We start from the raw sequence: 21,119 nt of genomic DNA, 5'->3' as shown, positions 1-21,119 counted from the left end.
CGTGACTCTCTGCTCTTAAAGCCCCATGCTGACAAGAGAAGCCTGACTCTCCAATGGAGAAAATAAACAACAGAGCCAGAGATATCCTGGGTCAGGTAGTGTTCCCTACAGGGCCCTGGAAGGCTGACCCCCTGGAGAACAAGGCGGGAGCATCCAGCTTCGAGAGCCTCCACGGAAGCACATTTGGGTGTGGGCAACTGTAAGTCATGGGTGGACTGACCCAAAAGGGAGGCAGGGAGGCTTTTGGGGTGATGTGAATGCTACAAGTCCACCAAGACAAACAGGGGAGACCAGGCAAGTCTGCGGGTCACTGTGACAAATGTTCTCTGGCTAAAGCTGAGGGGCAGGTACAGTGGGCCAGGAGGCTACAGCAAGAGTTGGGGCCAAGGTTAGGCTTCCTCTCAGGTGAAAACCATAAATTCTGCTGGGAGAGTGATTGGCAAGCCTGGGAAGGCCAGCAGCAGGACCCAGCGGCTTCACGGAGCAGTCAGCTTGACAGCGGTGACTCAGGGGCCAGACACTAGCACCCACGGAGGCTTTACAGGCCCCAGGCAGTGTGAGGTGAGGCCCAGGATCCGACTCGGTCTAATGCCATGGGGAGTGCAGCTGCCCAGACCTGCAGGGGACTGCACCCTGCACCCAGGACAGCCTGAGCCCCTCGGCAGTGCACTTGGGCCTCACCTCCAATCTTGGCATTGTATGCAACCCCTACAATGCAGTAGGAGTTGTTGGCGGAGGCGGCGACTTCTCCTGCACAGCGAGTGCCATGTCTGCGGGAAGGAGAGAAGGCAATCAGGACCCTAAGCTGGGGACGCTGAGGTCCTCCCTCAATCCTCCCCATAACTGCTGGGCCATCCGTGCGCCCCCGTGGCAGGACCCTCCTGTGAGAAGAGCCATTGTCCCTAAGCTGGGGGACACTGAGGCTGTCCCCCATTTCTCCCCATCACTGCTGGGCCATCCATGTGCCCCACAGGCTGCCCTGCAGATGTGATGCACCTGTATCAGATTTGGGCTCTGCTGGGCACCCATGGCCTCCTCATCCCACCCCCAGGCTCTGCGTCCCCCTGACTAACAGCACAGTGCAGATGCTGGGCTGGCTGCAGAGATGAAATAAGAACAAACAAAGGCTTAGGTTCTGTCCCCTGAGCCCTCTCCCTACCCTGTGCTCACCCTGGGCAGACCCCTCCCCCCACACACCTCTCCACAGCCATTCCAGCAGAGGGCAAGGAGGACGGCTGGACACGGAACACTCAACAGCAGTAGGTGGAATAGGAAGAGGTGACCTGAGGTCAGCACTCTCCTCAGTAATGACCCCACTCTGCCACCTACAGCAGACACATCTCTGAGAAGGCCCTTCAGAGGTGAGAATCACTGATTTGGAATCAAAACCACCTTTAAAGCCAGTCCTGAGCCCAAGGGTCAGCCCCCGGGGCAGCCCTCCCTCCGTCCACACTCTGGACCATGTGTGCCTGCAGCTGGGGCTGTCCCTGAGTCATGGGCCCAGGGTCCCACTCGGGACTCACCACGCCGCATCTGGGTGGTCCCTCCCTGCCCGCTGCACCCCTGCAGCCCCAGCGTGGTGGCCATGGAGTGGGTAGGGCACCTGGGAGGTGAGGCCAGGCCTTCACAGGTGCTGGGAGCACTGCGGCCAGCCCACTAACTGCCTCCACTGGCTGAGCCTTCCTGCGGGGCTCCGTTGGGGCACTGGGACTCCAACCTCAGCATTAAATGGACTGAAACAGGGAACGCTGAGGACACACCTTGAAGGCCTCGTGTCGGCAGGGGAAAGAAAGAAAGGGCTTCCACCATCCTCTAAACACGTTTGGAAGAAGGGGAAGAGCCAATGCACAGGGCCAGCTGATGGAGGAAGGTCTGGCCGGACACTGGACAGGAGCGCCCAGGCAGGTTTGGGAAACTAGACATCACCCCCAGGGCTGCTACCAGTGGTGCCAAGTCCCCCAGTCTCTCCAGACCACCCCCACTCCCCCTATCACAAGTCTCAATGACCGAACAGTAACGGTGTGTCCCTCACCCATCATCTCACCCCCGCGCCCAGCCCTCGGAGGAGGAAGCATCAGGACACAAGGCATCTCTAAGACACCGAGACTCAGCAAGGTCACCCCACTTGCACAGAGCCACACAGCCAGCCCCAGCATCACTTGGGCCTCCACCACTGCCCTTGTGAGGTCAAAGACAGGGTCAAGAAGGCTTGGGTGCTGACTGAGTGGTCCGAGAGAACACATTGTGATCTGGACAAAGCTGGCTGTGCAGACCATGAGATATTCCGACAATGTTGCAAACAGGAATAATGCTGGCCCAACACCCACTGCAGCTGACCAGCAGAGTGACAGCCCACAGGAAGGGGCCAAACCCACTGAGCCTGCGAGCCTGGAAGGTGGTGTGGGGTTTGCTCCTGGTGGTCAGCCCCAGACCCCACCAGGAGGCAGAGAGCTGCCCCCGGCCCATCTCCAGCCTAGGGTCCCCATGTGAGCTGGCTCCACCATCTGTGGGGACAGCAACAGAGAAGGAAGCAGGTAGGGGTCAGGCAGGTGACCCAGGACGTACTTATTCTCGTTGCTGGCATCGTACCGCGGAGACGGATCGTAATCGTTGCCATTGACGTCATAGCTCGCGTAGGAATCCTAAAAAATGAAACCTTGGTGACCAAAGAGAAGTGGCCCAGTGTATCACAACTCTGTTTATAACTGGTTTTAGGCCTCGACTGCAAACAGAAACAAGCCGGGCACTCTCTTACTGTAACAACAATTATACATATATATAATTATGTGGTGAATACACATAAAATTTACCACCCTAACCATTTTTACAGCTCAATGGTGCTAAGTACATCCACAAGTTGTGTGGCTGCCAGCACCATCCATCCACAGGATTCATCTTGCAAAACTCTGCACCTCTTAAACACTAACTCCTAATTCCTCCCTCCTGAGCCCCTGGCAGCCACCGTCTGCTTTCCATCTCTATGAATGCAACTACTCCAGGGACCTCACCTACATGAGATCATGTAACAGAGAAGGATTAGCAGGCAGCCATTACTCTGCTCCCTGTTACTAGGCAACAGGGCTCCTCAGCCACTACTCTGGTGCCTCAATGGGCCCGGCCCCACAAGTAGCCGACTGTCAATGAGTGACCATTATTTGTGCTGCTCAGCTATTGGTCAGTGCTACAGTGGGCCCTGACCACTAGCACCTGACACCAAGGAACCACTGTGGCAGTGACTGAGTCAAGGGTCAGTGGCATGGTGGTCATCAGGTGGAGAGTGAGGTAAGAGGCAGATTCAGGCCTTCTCCTGGAGGCCCTGCAGCTTACCCAGCCTTCAGTGAGCTGGAGGCCCAGGAAGCAGACTGGAGACTATGGCCCTCAGAGCCCTTGCCAAGGCCACCCACTAACTTTACCCCAGGCCTTGAAGCAGCCGTGAACCTCTCCCCCATCCCTGTCTCTGCAACCTAACTAGCAGTGCCCATCTGTTTGGGTCACAGTCTGTGGGACCTGGTCTCCCCATTTGGGCGGCCTAAGCAGCCTGAGGATCAGTGGGTTGGATGCCTGGCTCCCTCATGGCCCTGAGGGAGTTGCCAACTGAGACCTGTCTCCTCTGAGCCAGGACTGGGACCTTGAAGGGTGAAAGCTGTGCCTTGGGACCTTGCTTTCTTGACAGGACAGAGAATAACATTCATCTGGTAGAGATTTACAGGAACACCATTACCTGACCACCTGACCTCAGGAACAAAGGATCTGACACACAGAAGTCTGCAACAACCAACCTTGGCCCTCCCTCACCTTTTGCTTTTAAAGGGCCTCGCTGAAAGCTTTCAGTAACTTTGGGGTTCTTAGGGCATGAGCCACCCATCTGCTTGTATGAACCTATAATAAACTTTTCTCTGCGCCAAAGTCTAATGTTTAGTATATGATGGGCCTCACTGTGTGTTGGGCACACAGACTTGCGATTTCAGTAACAATCAGTGTGTGTCGTTTCGTGACCCAGGTACTGTCTTCACGGTTCATCCATGCGTTAGCTATGCCTCATAATTCCCTTCATCTTATATTTTTAATATGTATGTTTTTGCTTTATATATTATCTGTATAATCTCCTATCTTCCTTTAAGACATGTTGTAAAAGCTCTCCTGATTGTTGACTTCAAAACTGTCATCCTTTGCAAACTAGTATATATAGGGTAGATAAATAACAAGGTCCTACTACACAGCACAGGGAACTATATTGAATATCCTGTGATAAACCGTAACAGAAAAGATGTTTTACACATATATAGCTGAGTCACTTTGCCAGACAGCAAAAATTAATACATTATAAATCAACTTTACTTTAATAAATGTTTTAAGAAGATAAAATTAAAAAACTGACATCGTTAAGGGTGCATAACCATCTACCCAACCAACATGAGATGACTGATGTAACCGAGGCACCCAAGTGCCTTAGAATCTCGAAGGCAGTTCTCAAAAGTTACCACGTGCCAGGTTCTTTTCTCTGCACCATTGGAGGAGTAACAGGCAGAGGGTCCCTACACACAACCATTACACACACACAACCCCCACACACGCCGATCTGAAGGTAAACAGGCACACAGACATGTGTGCAGAGGGGACACCCCACACACACACCCAAGCACACACATTTGAGCCCCTCAGGGCCCCAGCAGTGCCCGGGAACCCTCTCAAACACCCCTGGCTCTGGGCAGCTGGGCTCACCAGCACTGCCAGCTCGGTTTCCGTACTGTAACATAATGGGGCAGGGCGGGGGGGCTTAAGCAGGTTATGCTGTACGTCGTCTCAGGTAATGACCAGCGCAGGTGAGCGTCTCAGGGAGCCAGCACCAAGATTCCACTTACGTAGTTCGGGGCCAGGTCTGGGTGGTTTCTCTCTATGCCGTCATCCAGGATGGTGACCACCACGTTCTTTCCCGTGTAGCCCCGCTTCCATGCCGCCTGGACGTTCATATCTGACCGGCAGCGGCTGTTCTTGTCACCACAGTGCTGCAGGCACACGAGACACAAAGCCCCCAGCACAGACACGCCTGACACAGACCTGCCAGCCCAACAGAGGTGCTGTGGTGCTAGTGGGAGGACAGGGTAGGACCTCCATTCCTCCTCCTGGTCCTAGCAAGAGTCATCGAGGAGGGCTGCATCGCTCTCCTGCCCTGACCTGGCCATGTGTACACGGAAGGCCCTCCTGCCCCAGCCAGGCCATGTCCCCACGGCTCTCCCTGGTGTTCCCGCCCTTCAGGGGCTCCATCCATGGCTCAAGGTGCCGCCCACCCTCCCCTGCTCCGGGGGCCCTTCACCCTGACCCTCACATAATGAAAGATTCACAAGAGAGCATGTGCCTGACAGCACTGAAATAGGGGTTCTACATGCAAAAGAAGTCCGTCTGTCTGGAGCTGACCCATCTCAGAAACACAGGGCGGGGACAGAGGCCCATGGCCTACTTACCATGTACCACATGTTGGACCAGATGGGATCGTTGAAATAAAGTGCCTGCGGGTCGTTTCGCACCTGTCTCTTCACCCGCCGTTTAACTTCCTGTTGCTGGATCCATTTCACCTAGCAGGGGAGAAATGCAGTTACTCTCTGTTTCAGCAGCCATGTCCTGGTTCCACAAGGCCGCTTTGCAGGTGTTCCAGGCATCCTTCTCCATGAACATCTAGGTCTATCAGATGCCTCGGATGGTTAATTCCAAGGAGACATTTTCACTTCAGAGCAACCATATTTGAAAGATGAAAACCAGTCTACATGGAAGGGAAGAGGACCGCTCTTACGCAACAGTAGGAAAATCATCCTGCTAAAGGAGACCTTGTGAAATGGCCAGTATTCTGGTGACCCTTGTCCCTAGTTAAAAGGAAATACACGTCAGGAATGGAGAGTGCAGAGGCATAAAAGGTGTCAAATGGTTTATCGGGAGGACACGGTTAATTATGATGATCCCTATAATGGAAGCACAGCAACTACTGCAGACCTGGTACCAGACATGCAGAGAAAACCTAGGGAGGCACACAGCAAAATACTGATAGCAATTTCTGGATGGCGTTCATTTAAGATTTTACTGTTTGTTCAAGATTTTAAAATTATTTTTAGGGTTTTATAAACTTCTTTCAATCGGCATGACCTGCTGTCACAACCAAGGGAAAAAAGCTTCAGAGGCAGGATAAATGTTACTTAAGAGCAGGAATCTTGGAGCCTGGCTGCTTGGATTCAAATCTGGGCCCAAACTCACCAGCGGAGTGACTTCGAGCAGGGAGCCTCCCTGGCCTCAATTTGCTCATATCACCTGTGCAATGGGCATCACTGTGGCACCACAAGGAAGGATGGCATATAAAGTGTGCCATCAGTGACTGGCACAAGGATGTATCGTCATCACGTGTGTGTTTGTGTGTGTGTGTTTCAAAGTGGAAGAGGTGTTTTTTTTTTCACTTTTAAAAGATAAGGGAGCTGGAACTCCCATGCCCTGAACCTAAACGTTTTCTCGGTCCAGGTGCTATGGGTTCCCAATCCCATTCTCCTGCCACTGGGACTCACTTCTGCACAGGGGCTGCAGTGGGCAGAATGGGGACACCCAGCCCTGCTCTCAGAAGTTGGTGCTCCAGTCGAGGACTCCCACTAGGCAGCCCAGAGTGAGGCAGACAGGTGGCCAAGGGCAGGGAAAGTAGGGGAGGAAGACAAGGATGGAGCCTTGGGCATGGGGGGCTGGGTGACTTGGAGGTTAGGCCAAGGCTGGTGACCCCAGGGGGATGGAGGCACAAAGGTCAAGGGCCAAGCAGCTCCCCTCAGACCTCAGCTTTGACCTCCCCACAGGCACCTGAGCGAGGAGAGTGCAACAGCCCCACAGTTAAGGGTGACCCTGATCTCCAAGGACAACATGCTCAGAAGCAAATGTCACCAGGGAAGGTTTAGCGGTAAAGAACCTGCATTCCAATTCAGGAGATGCAGGAGACATGGGCATGGCAAGTAAAATAGCACAGTGAAATATTCTGCTCATAACACCCTCTTAAGGCATTGTGAGACTTCCCAAAGTATTACTACCTGAACCAAGAAGCTTTAACTCGGTATAAAATGCCTAAGACCCTATGCCCTAATTGGCTGGGCTGTGTGCTGTAAGTACAGTGGTCGTACCCCACAGACAGCTCAAGCTCCTGGGATGGGATGCTCTGGGCCCACCAGCTCAGCCAACTCACTACCCACCAGGCTGCACTTCCCATCACAAAGGAGGGGGACCTTCCTCTCCCAAGGCCAACTGGGTGGCTCCTGAAAATCAGGCAGGTGATGGAGGGCACAGTGCCACCAGTCACAGAACAATCCCCCTGTGGGATAAGGCAGTAAGGGCTCCTGGTCTCAGTGGCTGCTGCACTCTGGCTAAGAACCCAGTTGACACATAATTTGGGTGGAGGTGACAGCTGGGGGCTGTCCCTATGGCATGGTCTGGGGCAGCTTTCTCCCCCGGGACAGGTCACTGCAGGACACTGACAGCTGTCAGGCACTGTCAGGCCAATGGACCTGGATACAACAAATCACTCGCCAGGCCTGCACACACGAACTCCCAGATGCCAGGCACAGAGGCTGACTCAGCCCATGGTCACCTGGTCAGGGCCAATCCGCATCTCCCTTCTCCAGGCCCCAGCCACAGCCCTGCTTCTCACCCGGCTCCAGGAAAGGGCAGAGGGTTCCTGCATTCCATCCTCCTGCCATTTTCCAGACTGGCCCTTGTGTCTCTGGGGAGCATGGCCCCATGGCCCCTTACTCAGTGGCCTGCTCAATAACGCTGCACTGTCTCCAGTGTGTCCACTGCTGGTTCTGGTCATGAGCATGAGTGTAAACACCACTGATTCCCACCCAGGACCAGCCCCTCCCCGCCCCCCCACACATACATACACCTCCACTCAGACACAGAGCTCTGCTTCAGGGGCCCCTCAGGCTGGAACCCAGAGCCAGTGGACCTTTCCAGGAGGGTCAGGGGTGCCGGTGATCCCCAGCCAAGTGCCTGAAACTGTGGCTTTCCCAGGGGGCACCTCATCGTGAACAGTAAGGCTGTTCATGACAAAAGAACACACAGTTCAGGACCCTAAGGACATGTCGTCTGTGGAACCAATTCCTGCGCAGAGCTCGGAAACGAGCCAGAGCAGACCAGCCACAGTTGCTGAGACTGAAACCATGATGAAAAAACTCCCAACATCCGAAGGTCCAGGACCAGATGGCTTCACAGGTGAGTTCTAGCAAACACTTAAGAGATAACACACATCCTTCTGAAGTGAAAGTCCCTCAGTCATGTCCGACTCTTTGTGACCCCATGGGCTGTATACAGTCCCTGGAATTCTCCAGGCCAGAATGCTGGAGTGGGTAGCCTTTCTCTTCTCCAGGGGATCTTCCCAACCAAGGGATTGAACCCAGGTCTCCTGCATTTTGGGTGGATTCTTTACCAGCTGAGCCACAAGGGAAGCCCAAGAATACTGGAGTGGGTAACCTATCCCTTCTCCAGTGGATCTTCCTGATCCAGAAATCGAACCAGGGTCTCCTGCATTGCAGGCGGATTCTTTACCAACTATAAGGGGAGCCTTCTGAAACTTTTCCCAAACCACTGAAGAGGAAGGAACACAGGCGGTGAGCTGGTGATGATGGCGAGTCGGGCTGGGTCGGGGCTGATCGTGAGCTCTTCCTGCCCCGAGAGGCCGGAGCACAGGGAAAGTTGTCCTGTTCTGCTGGCAGCCTGCCCATTTTACATGGCAGTTTCACTTCTGGTTGGCTCACTAGGGCCCTCAGAACTTCTAGGTGCTCAGACCTTTTGGTGAAGATGGCAGGAGAGACTGTGGTGCACTCTGGCTACCTGTCAAGGCCAAGGGTATATACTCAGGGAAGACTGCAGATCCGCGGCCTGGGTCACATTAAGATACACATGTGGCAATTGTGTGCAGGGTGAGAGCTGAGCTGTTGGGTGGGGCCCCAGCCTTCTTAGGAAGAGAACTGATCGCTCTGAAAAACCTTCAGGTCTGTGAAGGAAGGAAGAGACAAGAAAGTCCCTGTTGGCTCTCCATAACTCTCATTAGGTTTCACAGGGAGTTGATTGCGGCCTCCCAAAGGTGCTTTCACTCACCCAGAATGGGGGGAACGTGGCCTGATTCAGGAAGAGGGTCTCTGCAACTGTAATCAGCTAAGGCTCTGAAGACGAGGTCATGCTGGATTATCTGGTTGTACCCTGAATCCCACGACAAGCATCCTGACAAGGGACAGGCAGGGGGAGACTAAGACCAAGGAAAGTGAGGCCTTGGGAAGAAAACAGCTCCAGGAGCACCTTGACCTGCCAGGAGCTGCAGGTGGCAAGGCAGGACCCCCCAGCGGGACCACATCTGCCAGTACCATAGCTCTGGAGCTCTGAGACAATATGCTTCTGGTGTCTGAAGCCCCCAGTTGGTGGTCACTTGCTATGGCCATCCTGGGATCACAGCCTTGATCAGGGCTGAGGTGTTACATGTCTGAGAATTCATGAGGCTGTCCTACCTAACATCAGACCTGGAGCCCCCAGAGGAGGGGCTGAGGGCTGTAGCAGGGGCGCTGGCGTGGGGACTTCACCAAAACAGAGGGGCCATCCCAGGGTGCCCACTGCTACCAGCTCTGGCTGGAGCCCCCACCCTAACCGCCCTTCCCTGCACATCACTGGGCCCTGGACACCTGCCCCTGCTGTCCTCTCAAACTAAAGTTGCCCCAAAAGTGGGTCCTGCCCGCTCACCCAGGGCCCTCTCACTGCCTGATTCTCCTAAATCAGTGGCACTAAAACCCACTGTCTCCCCTCAACCCCCCAAGTCAGGACAAAGCAGGGATCCTCTCCAACACAAGAGTCTCCTAAAGGCATCAGGACCCCATCACCCACAGCTCATCGTGGCTGCCATGCCCCCAGCATCTGGAGGTCACATGACTCTTGGAGGGTCCCTGCTCCATGACTGACACCTGGCACAGTCTGACCCCTGCCCAGGGCCCCTCTGGCCTGGCCTCCAGCCCGCAGGCCTGGTTGCATGGTGGGTGCCTCTTCACTGTGTTCCTCTCTACCGTCCTCACCAGGGAACCGTGCCCTGATACCTGGGCCAGCCGGGGTGGGCCACCAGGCTCCTGTGCCCTGAGCGTGTCTGTGCAGTGACACTGCTGACATGGAGGACGTGGACACGGACTCTTCAGGAGCCACCACCCTGCTCCCCAGGAGGGAAGGATGTGCCTTGGTCATGCGAGTCTCTCCAGCTCTCAGCCTGTAACAGGGTCCTTGTCCTCTGTCTTCCTTAAATGGCAAAACGACCCCTGATGCTGAAAAGGGAAGCATGTCTTCTGGGGCTGGGGCTCCCCTGATCTGGCTTGTCCAGCACCGCCCACAGCTCTGGCTGGACATGTCCAGGTCTTTATGACCACCCTCTGCTCCCCACTGGCCTATGTGAAGCCAGGGCTGCATTTCGCTCACCACTGTACTTGTGTGTGCCAGGCGATGTGAGGCATACAGTAGGAGTTCACTAAATGCTCTCTGAATGAAGGAATGACATTAAATGAATAAGCTTTAGATTCAAATATAGCCATAGACAGACTTTCGAAACCACTGTGGAGCAGAGCGCGCGACTGGGTCTCCATGACCACCAGGGGAGCAGTGTGGACTCTGTGCGGAAGACTGGTGCTTTGGGTTTGCCGCATTTGAGCCCAGCTCAGCACAGGTTATATTGTCTGGGCAAGCCTTTATAACCCGTGTAAAGCATTTTCATTTCTTCAGTCATATTTTGAAGCTGAAACATCACTCTGACTTTTTCTTTTATCCATTTTCTGCATGTTTCCTGTTAAACATTTTCATCATGAGACTTTACCATCTTCTCAAGATGAGGTGAAGAGCAGTGCGTACTTCGGGAGACAACACCTCCTCCAGCTCTCTTCTTAAGAAGTCAAGTTAAAATCTGGCATCCGCTAAATGTCACTCTGCACTTGAGAGGAGGTAAACTTAAAAGATGCTGAGAAAGAGGTCATGTAAATGAGCAGGACCCTAGAACGGCCTTGAAAACTGTGAGTTATCAGGCCATGCAGTGCCCAAGTGTTGTGTGGGCAGGAGGCCCATACCCTCTTCCCTTGGGCTGCTGGGCCAGAAGGCAGCCAGCAGGTCGTCCCGGGTGCAACAAGTGACAAGGGGCTGTTCTGAAACTTTGTCCCATGAAAGAATGCCACCAGAGCAAGAATAGCCCTTGCACTCCACCCAAAGCCACTGCACACCTGTGCTCTGCTTACCGCCCTCCACCACCCACAGGCCCTGCCTGCTAGGGAAGCTCTGAGCCATCACCAGGAGCTGGTGGGGCCCAGAAGGGGCCCTGGGGGCTCTGCTCGGAGAAAGAATGAAGGACAACAGCCCTTCTCTGAGACCCTTGTGACCACTCTCCCAGACCTCCACCAACTCAAGGGGAAGAGCAGGAACTGAATCAAGCTGCCTGCCTCCTCACAGCCCCCACGCTCAGCCTGTGACATGGAGTTCTATTCAGGTCCCGTGTTCATGCACAGCAAGAGAGACAGTTCTGGTCTGCCTTCCCCTCTCTCCCCACCTTGGTGTCCTCGAAGTGAGGGATGCATCCTTCTGTCACCGGGGAAGGATGGAGACTCCCTCTCCTGTGTGTTGTGACAGAGCCAGCCATGCCTGCAGACCAGGGCAAGTCTCTGGAAGTCACGAGAGGCCAGACTCCAAGTGTCTGGGGCCCAGATCCGAAGGCCTCTTCCAGGAGAGAGGCGAGCGGCAGGCACGCTGGGAAAGTAAACCTGTGACCCTGTCGTCTGCGCCTCAGCCTCCAGCCTGTGTAGTGAGGGTCAGATCAGCCTGTCTGGGGCCCCTGCGTGTGAAGGCCTGGATGCTCACATCCCGAGTCCCATCAATCCTGAGTGCTCCACACACCTGTTGCAGCACGTGCTGGGCCAGCTTTCTACCAGCTGAGAAGCAGTGAGATGTGAACTCATGGCGTGAGGACCCACAGAAAGGAAACCACGCTCCCTGACCAGAGCACATCACCTTAGTGTGTGACGTGCTCCTTTTCTGAGGACAGGCCATGGATTGCATGTGTAGGAAATGAGCAGTTGCCAAGTGGGGGCTTCCTGCCCAGCATCCAGGGTCCCTGGAGGGTGGAGGGGCAGGCTCAAGTCCCAGGAGCCCCAGAAGCTGTGTGTAGAGCCGTGTAGATGTGAGCTTAGGGTGTCTTTCCTCCTCTGAGAGAAACGGTGTCCACAGCCTTCATCAGCCTTTCCAAGAGGCCTGTGATTCTGGCACAGTTAAGAAGAAGCACAGAGGCCAGCTTGCAGAGGTGGAGAGTGATCGGAGACAGAGGACTGACACCCCCCCTGCCAGCTGACCTCCTGGGGCAGAGGGCACCAGCCTCCTTAGAGAGAGTCTCAGGGAGACACCTGAGCCCTCTGAGGTACCATGTGGGGTGGGGAGGAGATGCCAGGCTGCTATGCGAACCCAAGAGCCTGGGCAGTAGAAGAGACAGAAGAGAAGGAAGTCAAACCAGAAAATTCAAAGCTGATCTAATGCAGCCTAGACGCAACTCCCCGCCCCCCCAATCCCCCCACAGGACAGAGGCCACTGGGGACCCAGGCACATCTCTACTCCTTCAGCTGGCCAGAGCACAGGCCACCTCCCAAATCCTCCCTGTCAAAGCTGAAGGACAGGGGCCCAGAGGTGTCTGCTCATCGCTGGTATGAGCCGGCACCACCCACCTGCAAATGCAGGAGACAAGACCGGACTCAGGAGGTCAGGGTCCTTGATTATATGAGTTCTCCCTTTCCTGAAAGGAAAGGGGAAGCTCTCCCCACCTGCCCTGTGCCCTGAGGATCACAAAATGGACAGGGGGCTGGAGCGCTGACTCCAGAATCACCAGCCAGACAGGGGTGCCCAGCCAGCCCACGTCAGTGCTTCTGCCGTCTGGTCAATTAAAGCCCTCTTTAGGGCTTTTGTCACAATTTAACCAAGACCACAAGGTACTTCTGAAGTTGGGCATTCGGCAGCCGAATGACAGGGACTCAGGATCACTGGGCAGTGGGGACGCTGCCAGACCCAAGCATCCTGGTGGGTATTTCTCCCTCAGAGCCACAGGCCTGGGGACCCAGAAACACCTTTCTCGAACATCCCTGGGTGATGGACTATGGGGGGGGGTCTGGAGTCCTCACTCCCCGTGCTGGGCCAGTCTGGGCACCAGAACTCACATCCAGGGCTGACCGCAGGCCAGTCTCAGCTGACATAAGCTCATCAAGAAATTTCCACCCTCACCTCAGGGTCAGTATCACAACCTCTGTGCAGCATGAAGAAGGTTCCCTTTTTCCCTCATTGCCACCACCACAAGGGAACATAAATTAGACAAAAATAGGATAATATGTAAAGTTACTCTTGTTAAAAAAAAAAGTCATCACATAAAAAGAAGTCTATGAGAAAACAGTAACAGATACAACTTGCTATGTGAACCTACCCTGTGAAAATTGACATCTGCTTCAGTAAACACTGAGGGTCCATCTGCTATTCACCGGGTGGCCTGTCGGACTTGGGAGTGAAAGCAAGTGAGGGTGGCCAGGCCCTGAGAACGTGACTCACCCTCCCCAACCCCCAACCGCCCAGGCACAGGATGGGCTACTTGCATCTGAACCCAGCCATCTCTCCCCGCACCTCTCTGCAGCTCCTGGGCCTGGAATCCCAGGCCTCCTGGGAATGACCTGCAGTTCCCAGCAGCCCTGTGCCAGTCCTGATCACTAACAGATTCCCAGCAAACGAAGATTCCCTCTTCACTCCCACAAACTCTGCCGAGCTTGGGCCCTTGGTCCTGGCAGTTTCTGGGGCGGCTGGAAACAGATTTACAGGAACAAGAGCAGGACCTAGGGCTGAGGGTCTGTCTGCTGCTCTGGATGGGCTCGCAGTGCTGGGAACCCCAGGGAGGAGGATGCCCGTGGGTTCCCAAGCCCAGTAAGACAGCGCGTGCCCTGCAGCAGTGGGCAGCTCCAAACGTGGCCGGATGAGCTCTGGCCCTGTGGCTTTCATGCTGGGACAATATCTAGACAGCCTGGACCCCTCCGCTCCAGGAGTCCCAGGGACCTCACAGACCCAGAGTGCGGACCTCCCACCACTTAGAGCAGCGCCCTGAGCCAGCTCCCAGTGGGAGGGCGCACAGGCTGAGACTGAGGAGACACCAGGGGAGGCAGTGTGTGCACAGGCTGGTGGAGGAAGTGAAGATGTCATCCGATGAGGATCACAAAGCCCAGCCTGGCTGCAGGGAGGCCAGACCAGGGGGCCTGGGCAGGATGTCCCAGGGCGACAGCACCACAACAAGGGCTGGGCAAGGATGCCCACAGCTGGCCAGTGAAAGGGGCTGTGCGGCATCCAGGCAACAGAGGACAGGGCTGGGGTAGGGGTGCAGGTGGGGACGCAGGACAAGGCCAGGATGGGGCTGCCCAGGTGGAGGAACGAGAGTGGGGGAGGCGCAGCTTCTCTCTGAGACAGAGCTGTGGTTGGAACATTACTCAGCTTTGGGACACGGTGACTGTAGGACTCTTGGAGGCATGTAAGTGGGACTGTGGGACTTTTTGAGGCATATAAGTGGAAGTGTGAGCCTGCTGGTGAAATCATAGAGCACCATCTTTTAAAGCCTATTTGAAAATTCTGTTTGCCAGTTCATAGCAGCCAGAGTCCACTAGACCCAGCGGGGTTGTGCTGAAGTGTGCAGACAGCTGAAGGCCTCCCCACCCCACATGGGCGGACCCATCGGGCTGTGTGTGGCAGTCCACCCCACTCCCCAGTCCAACCCATCCCATCCCACAGTTCATCAACCCCCAAATCAATGCAGCCACTTCCTGTCCACATGCTGGTATTTGCCAGGAACTTTCTGTTTGTTTGCACACCCAGTGGCTCTAGCACACAAAACTCAGATAAAAGTCCCTCTGTGGTTAATGGAAAGATCAGCTTCAGTGTTGCATCACTGCTGGAGGAGAACCTGAAGCTGATGAAGCTCTGGGGCAAAGTCCTGTCCCACAAACAGCATGCCCACCCTGGCCCTGGAAATCACTTCCCAGCTCCCAGGCGCTGAAAGGCTGGAGCAGAGAGTCAACCCGAAGCCTCCCACCACTCCATGAGGAGCCACTGAGGGCCCCTGACAACATCTTTATCCTTCCATTTCCGTCATTGATCTGGCTGAGCACACAGTGGGAGGGCTGAGCCAGAGTCACCACTCTAAAATGTAAGGCTTGGAAGACTCAACATCCAACTATCAGCCAGCTTGGAACCTAGTCAGAGCAAGTAATTTTTAAAACATTTGGGAGCCCTTACAGCTATTGGCTGGTGCTTCTGTAACATCCACCCTGCTCCAGACTCTTGGCGAAAGAACAAGTTAAAAACAAATGCTTTCAGTTGGCTTAAATGACAGCCCTTTGGAGAAACCCAGCGACTGATACCGCACCCGGAGAGCAGGCTGGCTGTTCTCCCAAGAAGAGAGAGGGCTGGCCCACCAGGCTCTTCGAGCAAAATGACCCTTTTCAAAGGCGGTTTAAAACACCAAGTAAAGGTGATTAGGGACAACAACTGCACGACGCTGGTACAGGGTCAGGGCAGAGATGCCTAAAGAATGTGCGTGCATGTGACTGAAGTCTTCAATCTTCCCTCCCGCTGGTGTTCTGTTCGGTTCTGTTTAACAAATGTACGCTGTATCAGCTTTTAGGCGAAGTAGGGGTGAGCTTTAAATTCCATCACTTATCAAAGCAATTGTATACAATAGGGACTGGAGCTAATTAAAATAAAATACCATCTGCATTCGATTGAACTTTATCCTAAGCCCTATAACATTCATCTCCAGTTTGGTCATTCAAACACAATGGCAACTGCATTCCAATGACGCTGGATAGTATTAAATCATCTTTTTCTTTTTTTAATATTAATTACACAACTCTCTGATCGCGAAGGTGTCACAAAACACTTCGCTAATTTGGGAAAGCATCCTAGTGCACTGCAGGAAAAGATAACACTAAACATCTCTGTAAATAGCTAATTTTACCTGATATTTCATTACAATGACTTGGTAGAGTAAATATTAGTCAGACTGACAGCTAATTGATTTGGTTTGCATTAAAACTAGACTGATTTCAACGGAGGCGTTTCAGTTGCGATTCTGAATTTGACATTGGTTCCATTGTCTATATGCTCTCCCTGGGGCTAAATATTTAATGAGAACTGTGGGAAACAATCGCAATCACGTGGGCCTTGCGGGCACTGGAATGCGCGGCTGTTTACCTTTTCTCTCCTCTGTTGGCAGGATGCTCCCACAGCAGCTCTGCCAGGAGCTGATTAAGAAGCTCTGCATAAAAAGGATTTTTAATTTGAAAAAAGTTAACTGGCACTGCCTGTGGGAGTTCCTCCCCTCTTCTTCGAGGCCACAACTGATCACCGGGAGCCCCTGCCCGCAGACCCAGAGTGAATGCAGTGCCTGGAACCCACCCACACGGCACAAGCCCATCACCACAGATGCCAAAGAGGAGCCAGCTGGGGCCCGCCCCAAGTCCTGCCCAGCTGTCTCCTGCAGCCTCACAGCCAGGCCCCATGTCTGGCCCTGCTGGGGCCACAGGCAAGAGGACCACCAGGTGGGCATCTCTGCGTTCCTGGACACAGGGTCACACTCAGCAGGTGCACAGTTAGTAATTCTGAAAGGAAGGGTGGAACAGTTGAGTTGAATACCTTTAAAAGGTTTACAATTTAGACACTAGAAAAGAGTGAATCCCCCTACCCACCCACCCCCATGCCAAAACACAGGTTACATCTCCTATTTCACTTCTGCCATAGTTTTAACAATTGAGAAGCCACTTAGTTCTCCAAAATTCCTCGGAAATGAGACAGGCAGAGGCCTGGGGCCCTTCACTGAGGTGCTTGTACCTGCACAAACCTCTCCTCCAGCAATAAGATACAGAGAAAGTGTATGGGACTAAAAGTAACTGCATGCATGCACAGTTGGGGGAAATTCCAGACAAGATACAAAAAGACTAAAAACCCAGCTGCCACTTCTGAAGAGCCTGGAACAGAAGCAGGGGACTGCACATGCCCCCTGCACTCAACACCACCAAAGGGGCGGGAGGACCACCTAAGCCACCCCTCCAGCCTGACCCTGAACACACCCTGACCCTCACCCCATATAAGGAACCACCTCCCCCCACCCCACCCACATCGGGAAGCAAGCAAGCAAGGGAGCCTGTTGTTTGTTCCTGCTCTCTCTGCTGCAGCAGGGGCCCCAATAAAGTCTCGCCTAAATCTCTTGTCTGGCCTCTGATCCATTGCTATTGGTGGTGGGGAGGCCAAGCATCCTGTTGGGCAGGAGAAAGGGAATCAAGAAACTTCCCAACCAGGGACAGCCCTGCAAGAATCTGCCTTGCAATGCCAGAGACAAGGTTTCCATCCCATGTTGGGGATCTAAGATTCCACATGCTCCAGAGCCCAAGTGCTGTAACTGGAGAGCCCAGACACTGCAACTACTGAGCCCACTCACCACAACTAGAGAGTCTGCGTGCTGCAACTAACACCAGATGCAGCCAAATAAATTATTTAAAATAAATAAAAGACATGTAGCCAAATAAATAAATGACAAAGAATCCTACCATCCCATCCTGTTCTCATGCACATCTCTATGGGGGGGGATGTCCCCCATGCAAACAGCATCCCTTCGCTTTGACTCTCCCTGTGGGAACAGTAACTCCAAACAAGCATGCTGTTCTCACAAGACAGACCTCTGCGTGCTTAAGAAAAACTGTGGAGGGCACGGCAGCAACTCCCTTCTGAGCTTAGACAGGTGAGGAGCCCCTGCGAACCTCAGCACTGCCCCCACCACCAGCTGCAAGGACCCCCATGTGTCTTTGTGGTGGCCATGCACTCTGCACTCAGCCCTATGGTGACATGGGGTCTGCTCACTCTTCTCCAATGGCCCGTCCTGTGCGACTTAGCCACTACCACCTGGCTTCGCTTCTGAGAGGAAAAAAAATGCACCAGCCCCTGTGAAAAGTGTCCTTCCAGCTCTGTGGTGTGAACACACACACCGGGTGGGAGGAGGCACATAAGGTGCCCTTCATAAACACAAACTTCCTCTTAGCTGTGAGGGAAGAATGGGATTAGCACAGTGTTTGATTCTATCTCCTTCTGTTTGTCCACCCACCCACCATGCATCCGACCATCCTCGTACCCACCCATAAAGTGAACTCAGAACCATGCACTGTGTGTCCACCTTATCAGAGCCCAGCTTGTGGATGGGCTGGCTCATGCACTGGGATGACTTCCCCATGCTCTTGAAACCAGAAATCACAAAGTTGTAACCGGAGAAGCATTCCCAGGACAAACCATCTCTCCCATCAACACAAGAGGAGCCACGATGGTGGCGGGGTGGTGGGGGTGGGGTGAGGTGGGGGGTGGTGCTTGGGACACCACCACGGCCAGCTTCTCTGCAGAAACTTTACTATCCACGTTCTCTGGGGATCCCTGCAGGAACACCCCATACCTGCTTGGGAGTCTAAATGAACACTCTGCACACTGCTTTTAGGAGAGGGTGATTTCCATGTTCTAAAACTACAGTTTACCAATGGCCTCATTTGTTTGTTGTGGCCGTAACTTCTTGTCACTTGCACTTCACCATCCCTTGTAGCTCTCAATGCCCTGTGACATATCATGTGTATTTCTATAGACTGTCAGCCCCACCGTCCACTCCAATGGCCCTGATATGGACATACAGGGACACACAGCAGGTATTCCAAAATCACCTGGTGAATGAATGAGGCCATCAAAGGCTCACTTGGCCATCTTACATCTTTAATCTTACCAAGTATCTGCTGACCCATGAGTCAAATATTAATCTCAAATCTATGTAGAAAGTATGATTAACCACTGATAAATAAGAATTATACTAAAAACGTTATTAGCCTCTTTTCAAATTACATCTGTTTTCATCTCAAAGATCACAGGGATTTTTAAAGAAAAAGCTACGTTCACTGCCCAAGTTTTCAAGTTCATGGTAACCATTAAGATATGTGTTATGACAACCACAAAAACACCTGCCTATCCAAACTCTAATTTCATTATTAAAACGACAGTTTGAATTCCATAGCCTTTATGGGTAAGATGCACACATTTATCTCCGCTAATTACTATGTGTTTTGTTGAATTTTAAAGATTTAAAATGATAGCCCTATAGTCATTTGATTGTTGTTTCAAACAGAAGTCAAGAATTTAAATTCTCAAGTCTTACTAAGGACCCAAATATTTGGAGTTTTGAAACGCTCTGATATGTAGCTGCACATCTGTTTTGTTTTGTTCAGAGAGGAAAACTTAGGGTCATGGAGAAGCTCATTAAAATTCAGACTTGGGCATTTTCAGAACCAGAGACACAAACAACCCACACACGACACTCTAGGTCCTCAGACAGCATCTGCCCAGGGAGCGGAGCTGTACCTGGGGGTCCATCCTGAGGAAGGTGTGAGGGCCTCTGCTGCTCAAGGTGGACCTCTTAAAGGTTTTGCTGTGATAAAAGTGGTAGTAATCGTCCAGGTTTCCAATCTGCAAAACAAGAAGCAGGATACCACCAATCAGTATGGTCTCACCAAACCCTGCCTCTCAGAACACCTCCCCCTCCTCTGAGAGACCCATCCTGCCCCCAGAGCGAGATCACCCTCCATGACACTCCCCCGCTCACATCCCTGCCACAGATTCTAGGTCTGTGAATGTCAACTCGGAGACCCCTTTCTGGATAAACACTAGGTGGTATTTCCGATGAAGTACATGCTCCCCAGATCTTGCAGTGAGTTTGTATCATTTAAAGTTTGTATTACCATGGCCAAGTTATTTTAGACAAGAATTCCTGTTCATTTTGGGTTAAGCATCCCTGAAGCAGCTCAGTTCGTGTCAAGTCAGGTCTAAGTCTACACCAAACACTCATTTATAAACAAACTCCATGCTCTCTGCCCCCCAGGGTACACTGAGACATCTAAGAATGAATGTCCGTTCCCAAGTGCAGCAAGGAGCCAAGGCAAACACGCAGCCCCATCTGCTTGGGGACTGCGGAAAGGTCAGCTGAGAACACCCGAGTCCCAGGGTGTCCCGGCTCTCGGCCAGCAGCGGTCTATCAGGGTGGATTTCAGCTGGAGGGCTGGAGGGGACGTGGTAGGCTGCTCCTGCACCTCCTCCCGCCATCCCAGCCCCGACCTGCCTCGTGTCTCACAACCCTGGAGCATCAGGACACTGTGCTCAGGAGGCCTGCCTCTCCTAAACTCCACTGGCTGCTGGAAACAGCTGGCTGGGCACGAGCCCTGAGCAGAGCCTTGTCACTGAAGATGGAGCAAATGCTACACAAACTCTCAGGCTGCCCTCCTCAGGCGGAACCATCCTAGTTTCTCTTCCAGCTCCTGAGGAGAGGATGGATTTAAGACAGACTGTCCTCTGCAGCAGTCAGATGTCATGGTGACAAGCCTGGTTTCAGCCAGACAGGCCTCATCCAAACCTTGTCCGCTCCCTTCACCATGCATGATCCTGTGATCCTGAGCAAGATTCCCCTCCTGCAAACCTCAGCTCCTTACATGTACAGTGGGGATAAAACTACATACCCCAAGAACTTGTTTAAGCAGGACTAATGTCCACCCAATTCACCATGACCTTCCGCTGCCCCTCTTCCTGCTCACAGACACTGCATCTGTCCAGTGCAGTGGACGGGACCAGGCAGAGACCTAAAGGGACATGGAGATGCTGAGCAGCCATTTCCACATCTTTCCACAAGAAGACTGCGCAGGTGTCTACAGAGAGAGCCTGCTTGACTGTACCCTTTACCCTCATATCCAGAAAACCCAGCAGTCCGGCTGCATCCTGCTTTTCAGTTTCCAGAGACACCGCTTGTCCTTGAAATGAAGAACCTCCTTGTTTGCTCAAGCTTGCTCCAGGGTGTTTCAGTTGTTTTCAAGCACAGAACAGCGAACACCATGACAGCTATGAAGGTTAGCCAGTTAAGAGTCTATATGGTGTCTGCCTAATTTAGTGCCTTGAACACAGTTGCTGTTCAGGAAATCCTGGCTGTATTAGGAGCTGGAATTCTCACCCTGGCTCCTCCAAAC

The 21,119-nt window shown here is 53.2% G+C and overlaps 1 protein-coding gene across 4 annotated transcripts in view; it reads right to left on the bottom strand.

Annotated features, from left to right (window-relative positions):
• The window catches only part of PCSK6 (proprotein convertase subtilisin/kexin type 6), a 209,848-nt gene that overhangs the window by 100,260 nt on the left and 88,469 nt on the right, over positions 1 to 21,119 (bottom strand). For all 4 annotated transcript variants that reach the window (XM_061394654.1, XM_061394652.1, XM_061394653.1 and 1 more), the window contains 5 exons: positions 19,471 to 19,575; positions 5,463 to 5,573; positions 4,863 to 5,006; positions 2,566 to 2,642; positions 682 to 770 (listed from right to left, as the gene is read on the bottom strand). In XM_061394654.1, the coding sequence (XP_061250638.1) occupies positions 682 to 770; positions 2,566 to 2,642; positions 4,863 to 5,006; positions 5,463 to 5,573; positions 19,471 to 19,482 (433 nt within the window). In that variant the 5' untranslated portion in view covers positions 19,483 to 19,575. The remainder of the gene's footprint in view (positions 1 to 681; positions 771 to 2,565; positions 2,643 to 4,862; positions 5,007 to 5,462; positions 5,574 to 19,470; positions 19,576 to 21,119) is intronic.

Source organism: Bos javanicus, chromosome 21, assembly GCF_032452875.1.
Source record: "Bos javanicus breed banteng chromosome 21, ARS-OSU_banteng_1.0, whole genome shotgun sequence".
NCBI lineage: Eukaryota > Metazoa > Chordata > Mammalia > Artiodactyla > Bovidae > Bos > Bos javanicus.
This window is presented reverse-complemented; position numbering and strand designations above follow the sequence as displayed.